The 22368-nt window shown below is 44.2% G+C and overlaps 1 protein-coding gene across 2 annotated transcripts in view; it reads left to right on the top strand.

Annotated features, from left to right (window-relative positions):
* The window catches only part of ACSS2 (acyl-CoA synthetase short chain family member 2), a 46005-nt gene extending 23814 nt beyond the window's left edge, over positions 1–22191 (top strand). The window contains exons 3-19 of one of the 2 annotated variants that reach the window (XM_034639914.1): positions 8837–8928; positions 9135–9238; positions 9492–9564; positions 9847–9922; positions 10084–10198; positions 11047–11085; positions 15081–15218; positions 15767–15937; positions 16244–16377; positions 16560–16692; positions 16774–16830; positions 17019–17099; positions 18261–18369; positions 19917–19985; positions 20314–20490; positions 21094–21168; positions 21312–22191. In XM_034639914.1, coding sequence (XP_034495805.1) covers positions 8837–8928; positions 9135–9238; positions 9492–9564; positions 9847–9922; positions 10084–10198; positions 11047–11085; positions 15081–15218; positions 15767–15937; positions 16244–16377; positions 16560–16692; positions 16774–16830; positions 17019–17099; positions 18261–18369; positions 19917–19985; positions 20314–20490; positions 21094–21168; positions 21312–21439 — 1771 coding nt within the window. In that variant the 3' untranslated portion in view covers positions 21440–22191. The remainder of the gene's footprint in view (positions 1–8836; positions 8929–9134; positions 9239–9491; positions 9565–9846; positions 9923–10083; positions 10199–11046; positions 11086–15080; positions 15219–15766; positions 15938–16243; positions 16378–16559; positions 16693–16773; positions 16831–17018; positions 17100–18260; positions 18370–19916; positions 19986–20313; positions 20491–21093; positions 21169–21311) is intronic. The other variant, XM_002916399.4, reaches the window with a different exon arrangement.
* Positions 22192–22368: the final 177 nt, after the last annotated feature.

Below are 22368 nucleotides of genomic sequence, written 5' to 3'. Positions count from 1 at the left end.
GTAATAAAGGATCTGAGAGGACTGCCCTCATTCACTTGTTTTAGGTAAGGCTAGCATGGGGCATGGTATGGAAGGAACGCATGCATATGATTTCCCTCCTGTAAGTAGCTATGTAAGCAGTGGGAAAGGGTTACCTTCTATGCTGACCTAGGTCTGCCTTGTCAACAGAGAAGAATTGCAGAATCTAACTGGCACAAAAGCCACCTTGGCCAAGGGGTACAGGCACAAGGTTCCTGGATCAAAGCCTGAAAATAGCTGGCATGAGGACAGGATGCAATAATAGCCTAGATTGCAAAGCATAAGTCCCATAACCTGAACCTCAACTCTAGGGGCTTATTGCAGTCTCTCCCATGGCAGAGTCCAGAACTGAGCCCATTATAGGGGCTCAAGAAACTCTTCTTTATATTTCTCCAAATCCCATTCCATAAGTTTTACACTCTTCTCCCTCTGTCTGCCATTTCCCCCTGCCTGTCTAGCATCTATCTACTTTGTTTGTATCCTCTGTAATCCCCTTTCTTTCCATGTTTCCTCACCCTGATCAGCTTGGATCTGGCTGGTCACATGAGCAGAGAACTAACTAACTTACTTACTTTCTTCCTTCCTTCCTTTCTCTCTCCCTCCCTCCTTTCTTTCTTTCTTTCTCCCATTTATTTCACTATTATGTATTAATTACCCACTGTGTGTCAAATTTTATGCTAAGCAGTGAGGAGGAAAAAGATAAAAAGATGTCTGCCTTTAAGGAACTTACAGTCCAGTGAAGGAAACAGATGTATACATATGACTATATCGTTAAAATAAATAAGTGCCAAGTCTTTAGGCAAATAGAAAGAGACAGAATGAATGAATGAACAGTATGAATGAATGAATGAATAGTGCTAAGAGACAAACTTTCTGGAAAGGAAGATTTGTAAAGATGTCTGTTTTTCCAAATTATTCTGTAGGTTATTGCAATGCTAATCAAATCACAAAATTTTAAAATTTGAGATATAATTCAAACCATGCAACTTACCCATTTAAAGTGTATAAGTCAGTGATTTTTGTTCTATTCACAGAGTTGTGCAATCATCATCACAACCTATTTTGTTTTATTTTTAATTTAATTTAATTTAATTTATTTTTTAAAGGTTTTCTTTATTTGACACAGAGAGAGAGTACAAGCAGGGAGAGCAGCAGGGAGAGGGAGAAGCAGGCTCCCACTGAGCAGAGAGCCCAATTGGGGGCTTGATCCCAGGATCCTGGGATCATGACCTGAGCCGAAGGCCAATGCCCAACCAACTGAGCCACCCAGGCACCCCCATCACAACCAATTTTAGAACATTTTCACCACTCCAAAAAGAAACCCCATATTCATTAGCAGTCACTCCTCATTTTCCTCCAACTTTTCCCACTGTAGCCCTGGGCAACCGCTAATCTATTTTCTGTCTCTATGGCTCTGACTATTCTGGACATTTCATATAAATGGAATCATATAACATGTGGCCTTTTTTTCTAGCTTCTTTTACTTACCACAGTGTTTTAAAGGTTCACAAGTGTTGTAGCATGTATCAGTACCTTATTCCTTTTTAAAAATAATTAATTAATTTTACTTTTTAAAATTATTATTAACATATAATGTATTATTTGTTTCAGGGGTATAGGTCTGTGATTCATCAGTCTTACTCAATACACAGTGCTCACCACAACACATACCCTCCCCAGTGTCCCATCACCCAACCACCCCATCCCTCCCACCCCTTTCCACTCCAACAACCCTCAGTTTGTTTCCTGAGATTAAGAGTCTCTTATGGTTTCTCTCCCTCTCTGGTTTCGTCTTGTTTCATTTTTTCCTCTCTTCTCCTATGATCCTCTGCCTTGTTTCTCAAATTCCACATATCAGTGAGATCATATGATAATTGTCTTTCCCTAACTGACTTAGTACTTCATTCCTTTTTGTCCTAGATAGATAATATTACATTGTATAGATATACCACATTTATTTATCCATTCTTCAGTTGATGGATATCTGGATTGTTTTCTCTTTTTAATATCATGAATAATGCTGTTATGAACATTTGTGTACAAGCTTTTGTAGGAGTATATGTTTTCAATTCTCTTGGGTGATTACAGGTATGCTAAAAATCCATCCTTGGTGGACTTCAACCCTACAGTTCTCAGGACACCTGCACTTTGATTTTCTTCCTAATGCTAATTCTGGCTTTGGAAAAAAAAAATCCTCGTTTTGGAGGCCACGTCATTTAGGAGAATGCCTAAACGAGACATTTAAATACTATAACTAGACACAGGTGACTATTAATATTTAAAATACTTAAAATTAAATAAAATTAAGCATTTAGTTCTGCCATATTTCAAATGTTCGATAGCTATATGTGACTTGTTGGATAGCACTGCTTTAGAATAATGGGGCTACTAATGTGCTAAGTAACCTTGAGGCCATCACTTCCCATTTGTGTATTAGGTTTCTCATCTGTAAGTAAGGGTGGTGGACATTGAAAGCCTTGTCCTCCTCTGGCATTCTAAGTGATTTGTGATTCAGTCTTTGAGGTCTGCCTCCTCTCACCTCCTTTTCCAGCCCTTCTCCCTCTTCACTGTGACTAGAGCAGGAGTACCCAGAGGGAACATTAGCCTGCTAATTGGTAAAGTTATGTTGCTCCCACTCCCTCTTCCCTTGGTGAAAGGGAAAGTGACTTGAGGGTATACCTATATCTGAGTGTCTCACATTTGTGTAGTGCTTTATGGATCATAGAACACATTATTTCACATGTTTTCTTAATTTTACATAATCAAAGAATTTCAAAGTTTAAAGAGCCTTAAAGGTCATCTCAAACTTCAGAAAACATGAATCACATGGGTTGCTCATAAAGTGAGAATTCGAAGGCCCCCACTCCCTGAAGAATGATCTAGTAGGTGTCAGGGTTTCCCTGGCCCGATCTGTACAATTCTATACTGCCGCTATATGGGGCAGGGCCTTGGAATTTGCATTATTAACACTGTGTGACCATGCTCTGAGACACATTGGCCTTGCTTGGTTGGTCCCAGCCATGTCTTGGAGTCTGCTCTTTAGTATCCCTGCAAATCCCAGATTCTATATATCTCCAGAATTAGGAAGCTCCTAAAGGAATACCTTCTATCATTGGACAGTTCTGACGGTTAGAAAGGCTTTCCTTATATTGAAATCTCCCAATTGACCCACCTCTTCCATTTATAGTTATGTAACACTAGTCTGCTTCTTTCCCATAATAATCCTTCAGGTTCATTCATTTATTCAGCAAATATTTACTGAGCACTGACTATATACAAGTTTCTTTGCAAGGCACGGGATTCAGCAGTGAACAAGACCAATTGGGTCTGTGCCTTCAGGAAGCTTATAGTCTAGTAGGAGAGATAGACAATTAGAAAAATAAATAATAATACAATTATAGCTTGAGAAAAATGCCATGAAAAAAATAAACAGTGTTGTGATGAAGAATAATAGGAAGGGCTGATGCTACTTAGAGTGATCTGAAGCATGACATAGAGCAAACCATTTGAAAAACCGGGGGAAGAAATATTCTATTAGTAGGAAGGCTCATAATGCATTTGGAGTCTATTGAGCAAAATGGGACAATGGCACAACATGAGTTGGAGAAGATACAAGGCATAGTAGAAGTTTGGATTTTCTTCTACATGCAATGAAAGCCACTAAAGGATTTTAAACAGGAGGTGATATAATCTGGTTTATGTTTTAAATAGATTATTCCAGATGATGTATGGATTGGAAGAGGGTAAGAGTGAAATGGGAGACCAGTTTGGGGCCATTGTGGTCATCCAGGCAAGAGATGAAGGTGGCCTGAACCTGTAGAAGCAAAAAGATACAGATAGTGAGACTTACTATCATGTATTTCAATATCTTCTCTTCTCCAGGCTAAACAGCTCAGTTTAGTGTGTCCTCTCACAGTAGGTTTGACTCCTTTTCTCATCTGGGTTTTTCTCCTCTAGAAGGCCTAACCTACCAGGTTAGATCCTGCCCTCTGTTTCTGTGAATAACCTAACTTTTTCCACCTAATTTTCCCCCAGCTCTTTCCTCCTATCCTGTGCCTTACTCCTCTGCTAATCTAGGGAACTAAAATCTCCAATACAGTGAATGTCCCTCGTATAAAGAGGGGAGTTCCAGTCTTCGCTGTCATTAATCAATTATCAGGTTTTCTATGATTCAACCATGAATCTTAAGTACTTATTGTGCCAGCTGGGCGTGGGGGAGATCGAGAGGAAGAGGACATGATCCCCACCCTCTTAGAACCCAAGGTGTGATGGGAAATATAAAGCCCCAATAAATGTAAAAAAGCAAGTACCAATAGATCACAAGGAAAGTGAGATCTTCTGTGCCACAACCAATCATGTGACCTTGAGCACATTAAATGTCCTCTTTGGATCTCTTTGGAGTTAGGAGATTAAACTGAATGTTCTTTTAAAAATTCTTTTTTTTTTTTTTTTAAAGATTTTATTTATTTATTTGACAGAGACAGAGACAGCCAGCGAGAGAGGGAACACAAGCAGGGGGAGTGGGAGAGGAAGAAGCAGGCTCATAGCAGAGGAGCCTGATGTGGGGCTCGATCCCATAATGCTGGGATCACGCCCTGAGCCGAAGGCAGACGCTTAACCGCTGTGCCACCCAGGCGCCCCTCTTTTAAAAATTCTTAACATCCATTCAGGGCACCTGGATGGCTCAGTCAGTTAAGCATCTGCCTTCAGCTCAGGTCATGATCCCAGGGTCCTGGAATTGAGTCCCACATTGGGCTCCTTGCTCAACGGGTAGCCTACTTCTCCCTCTGCCTGCTGCTCCCCCTTCTGCGCCCCCTTCTTGTACTCTCACTCTCTTGTGCGCGCTTTCTCTCTGGCAAATAAATAAATAAAATCTTTCCTTAAAAAAAAATTCTTGGGGCGCCTGGGTGGCGCAGTCGTTAAGCGTCTGCCTTCGGCTCAGGGCGTGATCCCGGTGTTCTGGGATCGAGCCCCACATCAGGCTCCTCCACTATAAGCCTGCTTCTTCCTCTCCCACTCCCCCTGCTTGTGTTCCCTCTCTCGCTGGCTGTCTCTATCTCTGTCAAATAAGTAAATAAAATCTTAAGAAAAAAAAATTCTTAACATCCTAGAGGGCTCGGGAGCTTGCAGTAGGCCAGTATTCTATTCACCTCCTCCTCCTAATGAGCCAGGGGCCCCAGCCTGGTGTGTATGTCAGAGAAAGAAGACACTGGAAGGAGTAAGGTGCCTATATCAATAATGCATAACTTGAGCCCAGAGCCTGGGAGAGGAATGTACACTGAGGGGTGTGTGTGTGTATGTGTGTGTAACTAGAAGTAGGCTCAAGTAAGCAGTTCTTGTATAGGTTTGTGCTTATCTGTCCTGTGTACCTTCTATGTACTAGGCTCTATTCTAGGTTCTAGGGATGTAGTAATAAACAAGACAGACAAATCCTCTGTTACCATGGAGCTTATATTCCAATAAAAGACACAGGTAATACACAAACAAATAAAATATACGAGATAATTTCAAATAATGGAAAGTTATGTAAAGCAAATAAAACAATGATTTGCTAGTGTTTCAGAAGGGGCAGGCTGTGCACATAGATGGGTACATAAGTGTGGTGCATGTACTTGTAGATAGGCCCATGTTTGAGTCCTGGGTCTGTATATTTCTCCGTATTTGTGCCTCTGTGTACAAATGGGCAGCTTTTATGCATACGATGTTTTGCATATTAGTATATGTGATTTTATGCATGTAAGTACACACAGGTGAGGTGGTATGTGGTACACATGCAGGGATATGTGTGCATGGGTATGTGGTATATGTCGGCATTTAGCCATAATGAGATGTTCTGAAGTTTCTGTGGCACTCATCAGTGGGCCAGTTAAGAAAATGGCTTTTTGCCTCTGGCATTCAGGGCCATTTGCCAACTTCCTCTCTCTGTGTTCCTTCTCACTTTAGAGAGCTTTCTGTGCTTGACTCCTCTTAGCCCTAGGAGGGCTATGCCAAGGAAAGGATAGTAACTGACTCATCAAGCCAGGAACTGGAAAGAGGCTGATATTCTTCTGTGTAACCTCCAAGGCCTGTTTTCCCTGCTAGTCCCTGTCCTTCACACTATGAGGCAAAAAAGTTGTGCCTTGAAATGAGAAGACTGAGGATCTATTCTTGGCTCTACCACTTATTGTTTGACCTTGGCCAAGCTACTACATCTCTGTGGGTTTTAGTTACCTCTTTCTTAAGTGCTCTGGGTAGTAAGGAAAGAGAGGGAGAGCAATGGCCTGCAGTATTTAGGGAGGTCTATGTGGTACTCATGCCAGAAGGAGAGGGGAAGGCATTCTGAGCAGGGGCAATGGCATGATCAAAAGTATGGAGGTCGGCTTTTGTGTGTAGGAAGCCAGGAGGAACCCACTTAGAATAAAATTCAAACTTCCTACCATTACTACAAGGCCCTATGTGATCTGGCTGCTGCCTAAGTCTCATTCTTATCTTTCTTCTTGTTCACTATGCTCCAGCCATGCTGGCTTCCTACTGTTCTTTGAATAGGCCAAGCTCTTTACTGCCTCATTGCCTTTCCAAATTTCGATGTTCTCTCTGCCCAGGATACCCTTCTCAAGAATTCATATGGTTGACTACTTCTCATTACTCGGGTCTTTTAGCTCAAGTATCACCTCCCCAGGGGGAAGCCATCTCTGACCATTATTTAAAGTAGTTGTCCTCTAATTGTTTATTAATATTTAAAATGCACATACCCTTTGACCCAACAATTTCATTTCTAATAATTCATCCTATAGATATATTTCAAGTGAGTAAAATGACATTTGAATAAAGATATTCATTGAAGCATTTATTTGTTAGATAAACTATGGCACATACAAACTGTGGAACATTATGCAGATGACAAGGAAAATCAAACAGCACTGTAGGTCTTGATGGGGAATTATATCAAAGTATATTGTTAAATTTTTTAAAAAGCAGGATGATTGAGCTCTATACTTAAGATTCATGTAGTTTATTGGATGTATATTATACTCAATTAAAAAACACTATACAGAATAGTGTGTATTGTATATCATTATATGTATGGAAAAAAACAAGAATATGTAAACATAAATACATATATGTGCTTCTATAATAGGCCTGTCCCATGGTTAAAACAGCTCTTTCCTACCTCTTCCCATCCAGGCTTGGTTGGGGACTGTGAGGTGCTTATCTCTCTTCTGAACAGTATTAAAATTCAATTTTTTAAATTTAGTTTTTAAATTTCCATCTTCAGTGATATCTGAGGGATCTTATGAAAGATGCTAACAGTGTAGTCTTCTTCCAAAGTGATTGTCTTGGTCACTCCGTATTAGTTCAGTTGCTCTGCACCCTCCAACCTATTAGAAGTGGTCCTGTCTGCATATTGACTATTTCTGGAAAGTTACACAACATAGTACAAATAGTGGCTGCCAATTGGCAGGGTGATTTGGGAGTAGGGGTGGGAGGGACACTTCTCATTACATATCTTTTTTTGTGGTACCATTTGTATATATGTATTATTCAAAAAAATCATAAAATTGAAAAAAAAATCACTGGGGGTCATTAAATCTTCACATACCATCGTGAAAGTTCCTTAAGATGTCTTTTTTAAAAAGTATTTCCAATTAGTCACTCATTATGTCATTCTTTATATCCTTCATAATGCTTATCATCTGAAAGTATCTTGGCTGTATTTGTTACTTGTATACTTTTTGCACTGTCGTTGGAATATAAGCTCCATGTTGTCAGGGATCTTGCTTGTCTTGCTCATCAGTGCCTTATTTCTATATATGTATATAGCACATATAGTAGTTGTTGAGTAAGCAAATGTGAAGGAAACTAGGCTGAAGCCTAGAAAGGCGTGGGGGGCAAGGCTGAGGAGGTAGACAGAAATCAGATGATAAATGATAAAGTGTAGTGATTCTGAAACTTTTTTTTCTTTTTAGAGACGGGGAGAGGGAAAGAGAGAATCTTAGGCAGGCTCTGTGCCCAGCTCAGAGCCTGACATGGGGCTCAGTCTCACAACCTGGAGATTATGACCTGAGCCAAAATCAAGAGTTGGACGCTTAACAGACTGAGCCACCCTGTCGCCCCTGAAACTTTAAATGTGTATCAGAATCACCAACTGAGGGGCACCTGGGTGGTGCAGTCAGTTGAGCATCTGACTCTTGGTTTCAGCTCAGGCCGTGATCTTGGGGTCATGAGGTCAAGCCTGGCGTTGGCTCCACACTAAGCACAGAATCTGGTTGAGATTCTCTCTCCCTCTACCCCTCCTGCTCATATTCTTTCTCTCTCTCTAAAATAGATAAATAAATCTTTAAAAAAAAATCACCAACTGAATCTTTACACCAGCTTGTAATAAAGAGGCAGATTCTGATTCAGTAGGTCTGAGTTGGGGCTCAGGAATCTACATTTTAATAAGTTCCCTTAGGTACAAGTGATCTGGAGACCCCACTTTGAATAACACCAATGCAGTCTTGACACTGTGCTTAGGAAGAATCACATCTGTGATATCATTTCTCTTTAATACATCCCTATGATGGAAAAGAAGGGACCATCATCCCATTTTACCAACCTAAATGAGGCTCACAGATGGACACTGCATTTTCCAGTGACACACAGCTTGTGTATAAAGTATACTTTAAAAGGCCAGAGTATCTGACCAGTCAGTTCAAGGTGTGATGGCAGACAGCTCACCCTCACAGGACATTCATAAGGAGCCTTGGTGTTCCTGAAAGGCTATTATGACTGTTCCTATTTTTTGTTTGGGGGAAGAGGCTATATTCTCTAATGACTGATTTTTTCTGATGTATTTCAGGGAGGGCAACGAACCAGAGGAGACCACCCAGATCACATATCGTGAGCTACTGGTCCAAGTGTGTCGATGCAGCAATGTTCTCCAAAAACAGGGTGAGTATCGGGGTTATAAGAAGGGGACTGGAGGGTCCTGCCTTGCGATATCTGAGGACTTGGGGGAAGTAGACAAGGAATGGAAGGAATGTGGTAATAGGGGAACAGAAAAGGTCAGCTGTGGGGGGGGGGCAGTGGCTGAATGAGAAAGAGCAAGTAGCAGCAGGAAGGGTACATGGTCCATGATCTGTGTCCTTTATTTGCAGGCATTCGGAAGGGTGACCGAGTGGCCATCTACATGCCCATGATACCGGAGCTTGTGGTGGCCATGCTGGCATGTGCCCGCCTTGGGGCTCTGCACTCCATTGTGGTAGGAATTTGGACTGGAAAAAGAGACCTAGTGGGGGGTGGGGCTCTGGAGAAGTAGGTTGGGCCTGGATGATGGAGGATCTTAAGAACCAGACTAAGGAGTTTAGAATGTTTGTGTCATAGGTTCCATATTGGTTACCCAGTTTTTTCTAGGACCATAGGTTAGAAACCCTGAGGGTTTTATGAGGGTCTCCTTTCCTTGTTTAGTTAATTCCTAGGTCCTCTTCTCCCTCAGTCTTTCTTCCTTTCCCTAGTTTGCAGGCTTCTCTGCAGAGTCTCTATGTGAACGGATCCTGGATTCCAGTTGCAGCCTTCTTATCACTACAGGTGACTGATTCTCTCACCCCTTTTCCAGAACCGCCACACCCGAAGTTTTGATCTCTAATCAGCTAGTTGGTATTTGAGGCTGCTCAGCATAGAGAGTAGGGACTGCCTACCCTTACTCCTGATTCCACCTCACCTGACCCTCTGTCAGCTCAAATCAATTGGAAGAGCCAGAGTAAAGAGGCCTACCTTAGGAAGGGCTCCATGAACATTGTGCTTACTAGGGATAAGGGGCTAGGAGTATGGTGCCTTCCTAAGGCCTGGAATGTCTATTGCTCCCCGAAGATGCCTTCTACAGGGGGGAAAAGCTTGTGAACCTCAAGGAGCTGGCTGACGAGGCCCTGGACAAGTGTCGGGAGAAGTAAGTGTGTTTGGCTGGTGGGCTACTGCTCTGGGTCAACTGGGCTTTTCCCCAGTACCAGATTCCCTGTGTCCCCTCTATCTTAGATGGACACGGGTGGGTCCTGCCAAATTCTCTTTTGAGCCAACCAGCCTACCACTTCAGGTTTTTCCTTCCTCTAGGGGTTTCCAAGTGAGATGCTGCATTGTGGTCAAGCACCTGGGGCGGGCAGAGCTGGGCACAGGTGACTCTCCCAGCCAATCCCCCCCCATTAAGAGGCCTTGCCCGGATGTTCAGGTGAGTCTGGTACTGCTGTGCTTTCCTCTGGGCTCAAATTGGCTCCCTCTTCCTGCCCAGAAAGTTCTTGATGTGCTTCTTTGCTTCCTTTTCATAATGCTGAGATGATCTGGGAGCAATCCTAGGAATGTGTCCTCTGGCAGGGCTGGTAGGGAACTGGGGGACCTTGACCTTGAGTGTCAGTAGGGAGCTCCCCATACCTTGGAAACAGCATGAGTCTCCCTTAGATTGTAAGGGAGACTGTGCTGGTTGGGATATCCTGATAGGTACAAGGGACCCCCAGGACTTGGGCTTAGGTTAGAAATGGGCTGACTTAGTCAACTATACTTCAATTTAAAAAGAAAGAAAGAAAGGAAAGAAACAAAGAAATGGGATGATTTGGGTGACAATGTGTACTGGTCTCTGTCTTGGGGTGGGACACCTTTATGGCCCCACCATGGAAGGATCAGGATTTGGCCTTCAAAATATGGCCCTTATTAGCTTTGGATCCAGCACTTTTAGTGAAAATGGTGGAAAAGCCTAAAGGTCTAAGGGACATGAAGGATGAATGCTCCAGGGTCCAGAAGGACAAAGGTTCCTTAGATTTGTGACTTGAGGGGCCCTGAGTGGTCACAGAGCTAGAGAGGCTATAGTCTAGTCTAGGGAGATTGTGGAGACCCTGTTCAGCATTAGGGGTACCGAGGATATAGAGGTTGGGAGCAAGATCAGGAAAATGTAAGCTGGGAGGACCAGTAAGAGGGGAGCCTAAAGAAAAGGAGGCAGCAGAGGCTTGGGACACACTGACCCTTCCCTCCCACTCCCCGTATACTCAAACCCTGCTCACCACCCTTTCCGTGGGCTCTTAACAGGGTAAGCTGAAAGAGAAACCCAAGCACATCTGGCCCCAGGTATCCACCTCTGCACTGCCTTGGGTACTGCTTCTCTGCGTGCTTGTCTGTGTTTCCATCTGCTCTTTGCCTGTTTTCCCCATTGAGGTGGCTGCCAGACCTAACTACTTTCTTTCTGCCCCTGGGTCCTCTGCCATCTAAGTTACTCTGAAGGGTCATGAAACAAAATGCCTGTTGCTACCTCTCTGAACTGGTGTAGAGCATGGGTCTCATACAGGTAGCAACAGGCATCCCATTGCACTACTGCTGTTCAGAACCTTTGTGGGAGAGAGGACCAAGTGACTTGTCAGAAAGTTTTTACTATGTACTTAGCTGGGGCAGAGCCCTAGAAGATAGGAGAGTGAGTAGAGGAGGTACAGAAGTTGACCTTGGGAATTCACTATCAAGTTGGGGAGTTAGATATGTATTACAAATGAAAACCTCAGTTTTATTTAGGACAACAGAAGATTCCTAAATACATTTATATATTACTTTGGGATTTATAAACTGCACATAAACTCTCTGATATAATTAAGTGCTAGATTGAATAAAAATTACTTTGTAGGTGGTTTTAAGATCTGAGAGTCCTAAGTGGGGGCGCAAAGCAGTTTAGACTAGCAATTAGAGACCGATTTTTAGCTGTATGTCCTCAAATAAGTCACTTCTTCTGAGTTTCAGTTACCTTATCAGCAATGGAGAGATGATAATACATGCTTAAAAGGAAACCACTTCCTTTATTAAAACAAAACATAAAACCCATTATTCCTCTGAATTTTATGATCCTCATAGGGTGTCTTAGTTTAAATCTTCTATGGTTAACCTCTTCAGCTAATGGTAAATATAATCTTTTTCTCTGTTCTCATAGCATGCTGGAGACAGATCTGATTCCCAGGGGACATTACTTTCCTTTTAAAAGGCAGAGACCTAAGACATTTCTCTTGAAAGATGTAACAAACTCAACAGTTAGAGGTTAGAGTATAGACTCTGGAGCCAGACTATTTGGGTTCAAATCCTAGCTCTGTCACCTGCTACTGTGGAAGCTTGGACAAACTACATAAGCTTTCTTGCCTCAGCTTCCCCGTCTGTAGAATAAGGATAATAACTGTACCTACCTGATAGGGTTTTGTCAGTATATATAAGGTTTTTGGCACATAGTAACTATTTTATAAATGTTAGCTTTTATTGCTTTTAACATAGTAGGCAGCTTGGCATTTCTAAAAGGGAAACCAGAAAAATAAACTCCTATAATTATTAAAACCAGAGACCCTTAGGCCACAGGCTCCTGGATTTTTGTTTTTCTGGAGGTGAAAATAATCAGTTATCAAAAAAATCAAAGACCATAAGGATAGGCTTACAAAGTCCAGGTTTGTTGGTCTGATAATTGCAGTCAAAACTGCAGAAATCTTGAGAGAGCTCCACATCCCATCATCCTTAAGCATTCTTTAAGGGAGGGCCTGGCACAATTTGGAGGTACTCTCCTCAACCACGTCACCTATGGGCTTCCTCACGTTCCTCTCTCACACCTGGCAGTTGCCCTGCTCCAAGGACAAAGGCCAAATCAATTCTTATTTCAGTAAATTGAAATCTTTTCCTGGTTCAAAGCTGTGGGCCCTCATAGGCACACACCCAATTCATAACCAACCACTAATTGAACTCACCCTGCTTCCTGGTGCTAGTTATCAGTTCCACACCTGGGGTACTGGCCCTTCTCACCCACATACCCACAAAGGAAACAGTTTTACATTACGAGAACCCCCTCATTGCCACAGTGTAACTATATTTTGCCCCTATATGTACCTAGTGCCTTTTCTATGACAATTCAGACCAATACTATAGACCAGTACCAGTACTGTAGACCATTTGCCCAAAGCAATACTGACATTCTCTTGCTTAAATACATTAAGGCCCTCATCTTAAGTAGATCATTTAGCAGGGGAAAAAAAAAAAGTATCCGTGTGTCAATGTATGTGTAGACCCATATGGCTATTCCACTAAAAAATAGTGTGTGTTTTAGTGTTTTCTAGCTCGTGGGCAGCCTCTTTCTCTTCTTTCTTTTTCTTCTTCTTTTTTTTAATGGTGCCTCACTGAGTCTGGACTTGTCATTCTTTTTTTTTTTTTTTTTTTAAGACTGATTTATTTATTTTAGAGCGAGAAAGAGCCCACGAGTGGGGGGAGTTTGCAGAGGTAGAGAATCTTCAAGAAGGCTCCACGCTGAGCCTGACATGGGACTCGATCTCGATCTCATGACCCGTGAGATCATGACCTGAGCCAAAACCAAGAGTCGGACACTTAACCCACTTAGCCACCCAGGCTTCCCTGGGCTTGTCATTCTTATGATGTTTGTGTGCCAGACACTTCAAATTCTCCAAAGGAAGGGACAGATAGTACAGAAAGAGCAGAGTGGTTGGGGAGTCATTTTGTAATTTATCAAGGTATGTTTTTAACACTTTGGGGTTCTTTAACCAAGTATGTACACAATAAATTAGCATATAGCCATATAATGGGAATAGGGATTAGGGTGTTTCTCTACATTATCATGGGTACCTGCCAGCCAGGGCCATTGAACATACAAGAAGCTAATGAATATGAAAAGGCTTTGTGACAGCTAAAGCAAACCCCAAACAGTTCCCATTTTCATGCCCTTGAATTTATTTCCCAGAGGAGTTCAGTAGAACTGAACTAAATTCTGTCCTTCCTGACATTCGTCAGTCTTTCCCACCCCACAGGACAATTCAAGGTATGATATTTTCTAGGTAATGCCTTTTTCTTTTGGTGTTCTCCAAATCCTGTGAGACCATTAAGGAAAGAATGACTATCCTCATTTTAAAAAGGACTGACTTGAGGTAAAGGGACTTGCTTTTACCAAGGTCCTCCATAGGTAGGAAGTGCCAGAACTGGGATTAAGATCCAGTGCAATTTTTGGAGAAGTTCAGGGCATCCCACCTTCCCTCAGCACAGAGTAGACTCTGAAAACTGGCTGCTCAAAGAGATGATATAACTAGGAAAGTAAAATAGTTTCAAGAAGAGGTTAGAAAAATTTCAGGATGATAGATCCAAAAGTAGTTACCAAAGATACTCTAGTATAGGGGGACATCCCTCTACTAGGAAAAGAAGTCCATATTGGTCCTTTTCCACCAACTTAAAGCAGGGTTTCTGCTGAATGGAACTTTAAGCAAATAGCTCTATGGGAAACCCACTGGTACCAGAGGTGTGAAGGTGGGGGCAGAGCTACGGCAGGAACGTGCAGATATGGATGAGGTCTAGACATTCAGGAAAAGGTGCTTAGACCAAAAGCTGTTGACTTTTTTCAGTACTAACAGGGCCAGGTGCCCGCTTCACCTGCAGGCTCTGACTAATTTTGCATTTCTGAATTGGGTGGTGTCCGCATCCCCGCTGAGAAGCCACTAGTCCCATAAGTACATATGTTTGTATGTAGGCCTGTGTGTGCATATTCATTCATCCGACAAAAATTTACAGAGTGTGTATTGAGTGCCAGGCATTTTGCTAGGTGTTGGTGATAAAGAAAAAAAAGAAAAAGAGAAAAGATATGTCACTGCACTGATAGAGGTCACTATCTAGTTGGGGAGATAGTAATCAAGCAAACAACTAAATAACTAGAAATATGTACTATATAGGAAGGAAATATGGTGTAGTGATCAAGAATAATAGCAAGGGTGAGGGTGGGGTCTGGAATCTACCAGATACTGTTCAGGGAAAGCCCTTCTATGAAGGTGACATTTAAGCTAAGAGCTAAAGGATGAGAAGGGACCAACCAAGGTGTCCTCCTCACCCTGAGGCTACATAAGGGGAGCTCTGGGGTAGGGTGTTAGGAGTACCCAAGAAGCCTGCTGTTCTGCTCCTGTTCTCTGTCGCATCCCACCCTTACATCCCCCCCGCCAAACACCTCCACCTGGCAGTACTTCTCCAACCCCAGGTGCCAGGTAGGTGTATCTCTGCTCCTATCTTGAGCTGTTCACAGTTCTTCCCTGCCCATTCCTGTCTTCCTAACCCTGCAGATCTCCTGGAACCAAGGGGTTGACTTGTGGTGGCATGAACTCATGCAAGAGGCAGAGGATGAGTGTGAGCCTGAGTGGTGTGATGCTGAGGACCCACTCTTCATCCTGTACACCAGTGGCTCCACAGGCAAACCCAAGGCAAGTATGCGTGTGTGTGTGCGTGTGTACGTGTATCTGTGTGTGTATTGTGTAGGGTTGAGGAGAGAATTTCCGTTTGTGTGTATGAGAGTGATTCAAGTGGCTCAGACATACCATCTTAGGGTGTGGATATGATTGATGACTGACTATGCATGTGTATGGTGTGTGAGATGGGAACATGGAGAAAAGGGGATAGAAGAGAGATGGATGATGGGGCGCCTGGGTGGCTCAGTCATTAAGCGTCTGCCTTCTGCTCAGGGCGTGATCCCGGCGTTCTGGGATTGAGCCCTGCATCAGGCTCCTCCGCTGGGAGCCTGCTTCTTCCTCTCCCACTCCCCCTGTTTGTGTTCCCTCTCTCGCTGGCTGTCTCTCTCTCTGTCAAATAAATAAATATTTAAAAAAAAAAAAGAGAGATGGATGCTATGAAAGGGGTGCTGGCAGAGCCAGAATTCCTGAAGAGGAGCTTCCTCTAGCTGTGCCCAGCCTGCATTTGGTGGTCTGTGGGGGTGAGCCCATGTACCCAAGCTGAGGCCCTATTCTTCCTCCAGGGTGTGGTACATACTGTTGGGGGCTACATGCTCTATGTGGCCACGACCTTCAAGTACGTGTTTGACTTCCATGCGGAGGATGTGTTCTGGTGCACAGCAGACATTGGGTGGATCACCGGCCATTCCTATGTCACCTATGGGCCACTGGCCAATGGTGCCACCAGTGTTTTGGTGAGAAGGGAGCTGGGACCCTTGGCTACTTGGCCTACTTAGGGGTGGATAAGATGATCCTGGGTGACAGTTTCCCAAGGCCACTTGGTCTAGGGACCGGGAGAATTACACAATGACCTGTTCCCTGGAGAAAGAGGAATTCTGAGAGGGTTGTGTATACTGACTGGGAGGGTCTGTTGGCTTGTCTGTAAGGGAGTGAAGACATGGGTGTGTCAGAAAGGGCAAAATACTGAGTCTGGGGGTATGATAGGGGAATTGAGGGACTGTTGGGAAGGACTGGGAATGACCAGCCTTCACTGGGGTCAGTTTGAGGGGATTCCCACATACCCGGATGTGAGCCGCCTGTGGAGCATCGTGGACAAGTACAAGGTGACCAAGTTCTACACAGCACCCACAGCTATCCGCCTGCTCATGAAGTTTGGAGAGGAGCCTGTCACCCGGTGAGACCCCCTCCCCAGCTGCTGCCCCATGGGTGTCCCTCAGAGCTAGGTGCTAGTCTTTTCCATTCCATTGTTCCAGCTCCTTGGCTTAGAATAGTGGAGGGGGCAGAAGAGCCTGGGCACGTCTTTCTGGTTCCCAGTGGTACTCAGAGCCTTCCTTTCTTCCCACTCCCCTGCCCAAGGCATAGCCGGGCATCCTTACAGGTGTTAGGTACAGTGGGTGAACCCATTAACCCTGAGGCCTGGCTGTGGTACCACCGGGTGGTAGGTGCCCAGCGCTGTTCCATCGTGGACACCTTCTGGCAAACAGAGACAGTGAGTAAAGGATACAGAAGGCTGGGGCTGAGGGACAGTGTGGGAAAACGGACTCGAACCCCTGCTCTCTGACTTCCACAGGGTGGCCATATGCTGACCCCCCTCCCTGGTGCCACACCAATGAAGCCTGGTTCTGCTGTGAGTGAGGCTCCCTTGGCTGATCCTGGGCTATACAGGAGTAAAGTCTTCGGGCCTAGGTAGAGGGTGGGGGACTAAACTAATATTTGTGAGGAACCTGGGGCTCTGAGGGTCATTGGGAAAGGCAAAGAGTTGAGTCACAGTTGCCTCGTTCCTCTCCTTGAGTGCTGTCTCCTGTTTGCTTCTAGACCTTCCCGTTCTTTGGTGTAGCTCCTGCAATTTTGAATGAGTCTGGGGAAGAGTTGGAAGGTGAAGCTGAAGGTTACCTGGTGAGTTCCTGACCCTTGGATGTCTTTGAGGAGTTGGGAGGAAAGAGTAGAGCAAGGGATGCTGTACTTTGCTTCAGAGTTTAGAACCTAATCTCTACTGGTAGGTGCTTGTGGCTAAAGCTCCATGGTTGAGGGTTTATCCTCTGCGAGACCCTGGAGAAAATTCTTCTGGTTGTTTAGCCTGCCTCTCTGCCTTTTGGTTCACTTTGGCTCTTAAGGGCTCTGCTCAAAGATTCCTGATGATGACTTTTTGGGTCTGGAAGACTTAGTGCTAACTCTTCCTTTGACAAACATTCAGTGTGAAAGGCGTCTTCATAACTTAGAAGATCATCCAGGCTCCAGAGTCAGCCTGCTTGGGTTCAGATCCTAGCTCTGCCTCTTCTGTGACTTCAGATAGGTTGCCTAACCCCTTTGAACCTAAATTGCATTTGTAAAATATAGTATTTTTGTCTTCCCAAGTTGCTGATCAATTAAATTAGATAATCCATTTGAAGGATTTAGCATAGAACCAAACAGTTAGTGTTTAACAAATGTTAGCTGTTGTGATTTTTATATTAGTACTTGTAGGAAGATCATCAGCCCCCACCCTCCATCTCACTTTACTTTTAGTAAGAGCAAGTTAGTAACAAGGACAGGACTTAAATCCATGCCTTTTGACTCAGCCTAGAATTTCATCCATCTCATCAATCTATGACCACAGGATGTTATTGTTTGGGACAATAATTATTCACTTTTATATGACTATTTTCATTTGTATCAAACTGGACTTGGTTTCCTGAGGAGACTCAAATTTATTAAATGCTTATCACTAACAGAACATTGTACTAGGCAGCTTCCACAAACCATTAATTAATCCTCACAGTAACTTTGGGAGATTAAGATTATTTTCTGTGATTTACAGAAGAGGATCTGAAGCTTAGAGATAGTAAAATTACTAACCTGAGGTCACACAGTTAGTAAGTAGCAGAGCCAGGATTCTCAGTCTGGATTGTCTATCTCCAAAGCCTGTACTTTGTCCTACTTCTCAGAAAGAGCATTCAGGCCAATTCTCCTCAGGTTGGGCAAAACTGTGATTGCCCAGCCTGTGAGTGAGACAGCGTCTCCAGTCTTTCAGTGAGACAGTATAGCCAATGTGACCACTGTGCCTTTCTCACTCCCTAGGTGTTCAAGCAGCCCTGGCCAGGAATCATGCGCACAGTCTATGGGAATCATGAACGCTTTGAGGCCACCTACTTTAAGAAGTTCCCTGGTTACTATGTGACAGGAGATGGTAAGCCTTGGCTATCCCTTTCCCATATCTCCCACCTTGACATGTACCTTCCCCTTCCATTTTCAGGGAGAATTGGTTAGTGGTGAAGGAAAACAGAGAGGAATGTATTCTGTGTGTCAGTGTCTAATATCCAGGTAGAGCTATATAGAAGAATGTAGAGCAGGAATGAGTGTTGCATGGAAAGTCTCAGCATGGTACCACCTGACGTGATATATGAAGAAAGAGGTTCTTGTTTCCACTGTTCCTGTGCTAAAAGAAATGGGGCATGTAGCAGCATGTATTACTATGTCATATACTTCCTTATGTCTGGAGCCTACGTTTGCCCATGACTCTATCCGCCAATCCATTCATCCATAGCTTTTTATTGACCATGTACTATGTCTAGGCACTGATCTAAGGGGATATTAACATGAATAAGGTAAGCAAGGTCTCTGTTCAAATGGGGCTTATATTCTAGTAAGGGGAGGCAGACAATAAATTCAGCAAACAAGTAAATAAGCTTATCTTGGTGACAAGTGCTATGAAGAAAAATAAATAGGGTAACAGCACAAAGAATGTCTGAAGGAATAGCCACCATACATGGGATGGTGAGAGAAGGCTTCTTTGAAGTGATATTTGACCAGAGACCTCCAGGGTGAGAAGGAAGCCAGGCATGGGAAAATCTGGAGTAAGTGTTCTGTGCAGAGACACCAGCTTGAAATGTCTGAGGAACAGACTGAAGCCTGTGTGGCTGATGTGTAGTGAGCAAAGAAAAGGATGTTACATGAAGTTGGAGAGGTAGATAATGTGGGGCCTTGTGGGCCACAGTGAGGACTTTGGATTTTATCCAGTGTACACTGGGGGAGACCTTTGGCACTTGTAAGCAGAGAAGTGATAAGAACTGATTTATTGTTTAGAAAATAACTTTGATTTACGGAGAATATACTTTAGGTGGGTGTATTAATTATCTATTGCCATGGAAAAAATTACCCCCAAACTTGGCAGCTTAAAGCAACAAATGTTATCTCATATAGTTTCTGAGGATCAGGAATTTGTGAGTGGCTTTGCCAGTAGTTCTCATTCAGAGTCTCTCATGGGTTGCAGTGAAGCTGTTGGTTGGGGCTGCAGTCATTTGAAGGCTTGAACCTGGAGGACACACTTACAAACTCACTCATGTGGCTGTTGGCAGGAACCCTCAGTTCTTCACCACGTGTGCTTCTCCATAGGGCTATTCATGACTTGGCAGCTGACTTCCCCCAGAGCAAATCATCTGAGAGAATGCCACAGTGTCTTCTAGAATCTAATTTCAGAAATGACATACCATCACTTCTGCCAAATTCTATTGATTGCACAGACTTACCCTAGTACAATGAGAAAGAGGACTACACAGGAGTCTGAATATCAGAAAATGGAAATCAGTGTAGCTATCTTGGAGCCCAGCTACCACGTGGACAAGTTTAGAAGCAGGAAGAATTCTTAGGGGGCGATTAGTGGGTGTAGCAGTTTCATAATGTGGATCATGTATCCTACTGTGGGATAGTTATTACATTGTGCATTTCTTCTTCCAGGCTGCCGGCGGGACCAGGATGGCTATTACTGGATCACTGGCAGGATCGATGACATGCTGAATGTATCTGGTGAGGGCCAGGGACCATTTTCCCTACTTGTTAGCACTACTGTCCCAGCAAGTCCTAGCCAAAGCCTTCTGAGCGAGCCAGGACGTCCTCTAGACAAACCATGCTGGGAGTGCAGCATTCAGTTCTGGGTATAGGTTTTGGAAGAAGAGTGATAAACACTGGAATGTGCCTAAAGGAGGGGAACTGGGAGGTGGGGACAACTGAAGCAGGTCACATGAGGAATGAATGAAAGGGCTTCCCCATCTGACCAAACCAAGATGCAGAGATGGAACAAGGGTTGGGGTGGAGGCTGGGATCTCTCTCACGGCACTTGCTTTCCCTTGACAAGGACATCTGCTGAGCACAGCGGAGGTGGAATCAGCACTCGTGGAACATGAGGCTATTGCAGAGGCAGCTGTGGTCGGCCACCCTCATCCTGTGAAGGGCGAATGTCTCTACTGCTTTGTCACCCTGTGCGATGGCTACACCTTCAGCCCCACCCTCACCGAGGAGCTCAAGAAGCAAAGTGAGGAGCCTCCCTGAGCAGGGACTGTAGGGTCTGACCTGAGGACCCAGTTACCACAGCAAGTTGCTGGGGAGAGGAAAGAGCAAGCTGAAAACTACAGACAGATCCCAGGGGGCCTTAGGGGCTGATTGGCCTCTTCCCACTCAGTCTCCACTAGTCTCTCCACCAGAATACTAATGGCTGACATTTATAGAATTCTCTGTGCCACCACTGGGCTAAGTACTTTAAGTGCATTAATCCATTTAATCCCTGTAATCACCCCTGTGAAATAGATCCTATTGTTACTCTAACCCTAAAGCTGAAGAAATTGAGGCTCAGAGAAGTTAAATCACTTGCCTAAGGCCACATTGCTAGTAAAGTGGGATTTAAACTCTAGCAGGCCGATTCTTAGAGTCTGAGTTCCATGAAGGTAGACTAAGATAAAATGAGATAGTAAAAGACAATGTGTTAAAAAGAGAGAAAGACGGGCAATGACTCTAAGAACCACTCTTATGGGCAGGGCCTTGAAGAGGAAATAGGTGGGGAACAAAGCCATCTCTACCTTGGTTTTTGGGAGCCTGGCTAAGGGTACTGAAGAAATGCTTAATGATTTCTTGGTTACAGTTAGAGAAAAGATTGGCCCCATTGCCACTCCAGATTATATCCAGAATGCACCCGGCTTGCCTAAAACCCGCTCAGGTATGTTCAGAGGCCTCAAGGGATTGGGTTTGGGATTGGCCAAGGTCTAGTGGTGGTGGAGTGTGTGTGGATGGAAGCCTTTTCGGCAGGGCTGGAGTGGGTCAGTGCTATTACCAGGTAATCAGAAGGCTGTGGTCCTCCAGGGAAAATCATGAGGCGGGTGCTTCGGAAGATTGCTCAGAATGACCACGACCTGGGGGACACGTCTACTGTGGCTGACCCAACTGTCATCTGCCAGCTCTTCAACCACCGATGCCTGACCATCCAATAAATAAGACCTTGCCCTTTACCCAGGCTTCCCCTGCTTGGCTTTCCAAAGTTTTGCCCACCCTCCCTGCCCCCATCCAGGAGTGCTGAGGGCCAGTGCTCACCCACACCACCTCCCTTGACCAGCTATCTGGGACCGAGGACCAGCTTTGCCCTTGGGTGGAGGTAACTTCCTGTGGATGCCAGATAGATGGGACATGGCCCAAGTTAGCCTCAGATTGCTGTGCCCCTAGACTGCAAGACCCCTTGGAGCCCAGAACAGGAGCCTGAAGGTCATGTCCCTTACCCAAGTTAAGTATGCGGAGGGCAAGTGAAGGTCTAGACTGAAGCAGGGAGGCAGCTCTGTAATCCTATGTCAGCTCTCTCAGGAAGTACCAGAACTTAGCTTGGGTATGCATTTGCCCTTAGTAATGCCTATTTGTGAGTCCCAAAACAATTAGTTATTATTATTTTTTAAATACTTTGCTGCTTCTGTCCTAGATCTGAATTCTTTTGTGCCAGATGGCAATGCTTGTCTGCCCATTTGCTTCAGGGGATGTGCAGACAGGCTGTTTCCAGAGGGTTTTCAGATTACTTGCTTCTTTGCTTGAATAAATGTGTTTTGTTCCTAGGGCCAGAAGAACTTGTCTTCCTTGTCCTCTGTTCCCACCCTTTCGTGAACAGTCCTGCCCATGAGACATTCTCAGATGAAACTCTTCTTTTCTTGCCCCAGTCATGCTCGGGCTCTGGTTGTAGGAATAAAGTCTGTGACCTTAAGAAGCTGGTGACTTGTTTTCTTAGGTATCTTACAGACTGTACACTTACTAGCTGCTCTGATTTGTGTGGGGGATGGGAAGGGGAGTGGTTTTCCTCAGGAATACCCCAGTATCCTTCCAGAACTGTTGGTTTGGGCAGATCTAGGCAGGGCTTCACTCACAGGCCCTTTGGCAAACT

This window comes from Ailuropoda melanoleuca, chromosome 13, assembly GCF_002007445.2.
Source record: "Ailuropoda melanoleuca isolate Jingjing chromosome 13, ASM200744v2, whole genome shotgun sequence".
Classification (NCBI taxonomy): domain Eukaryota; kingdom Metazoa; phylum Chordata; class Mammalia; order Carnivora; family Ursidae; genus Ailuropoda; species Ailuropoda melanoleuca.
This window is presented reverse-complemented; position numbering and strand designations above follow the sequence as displayed.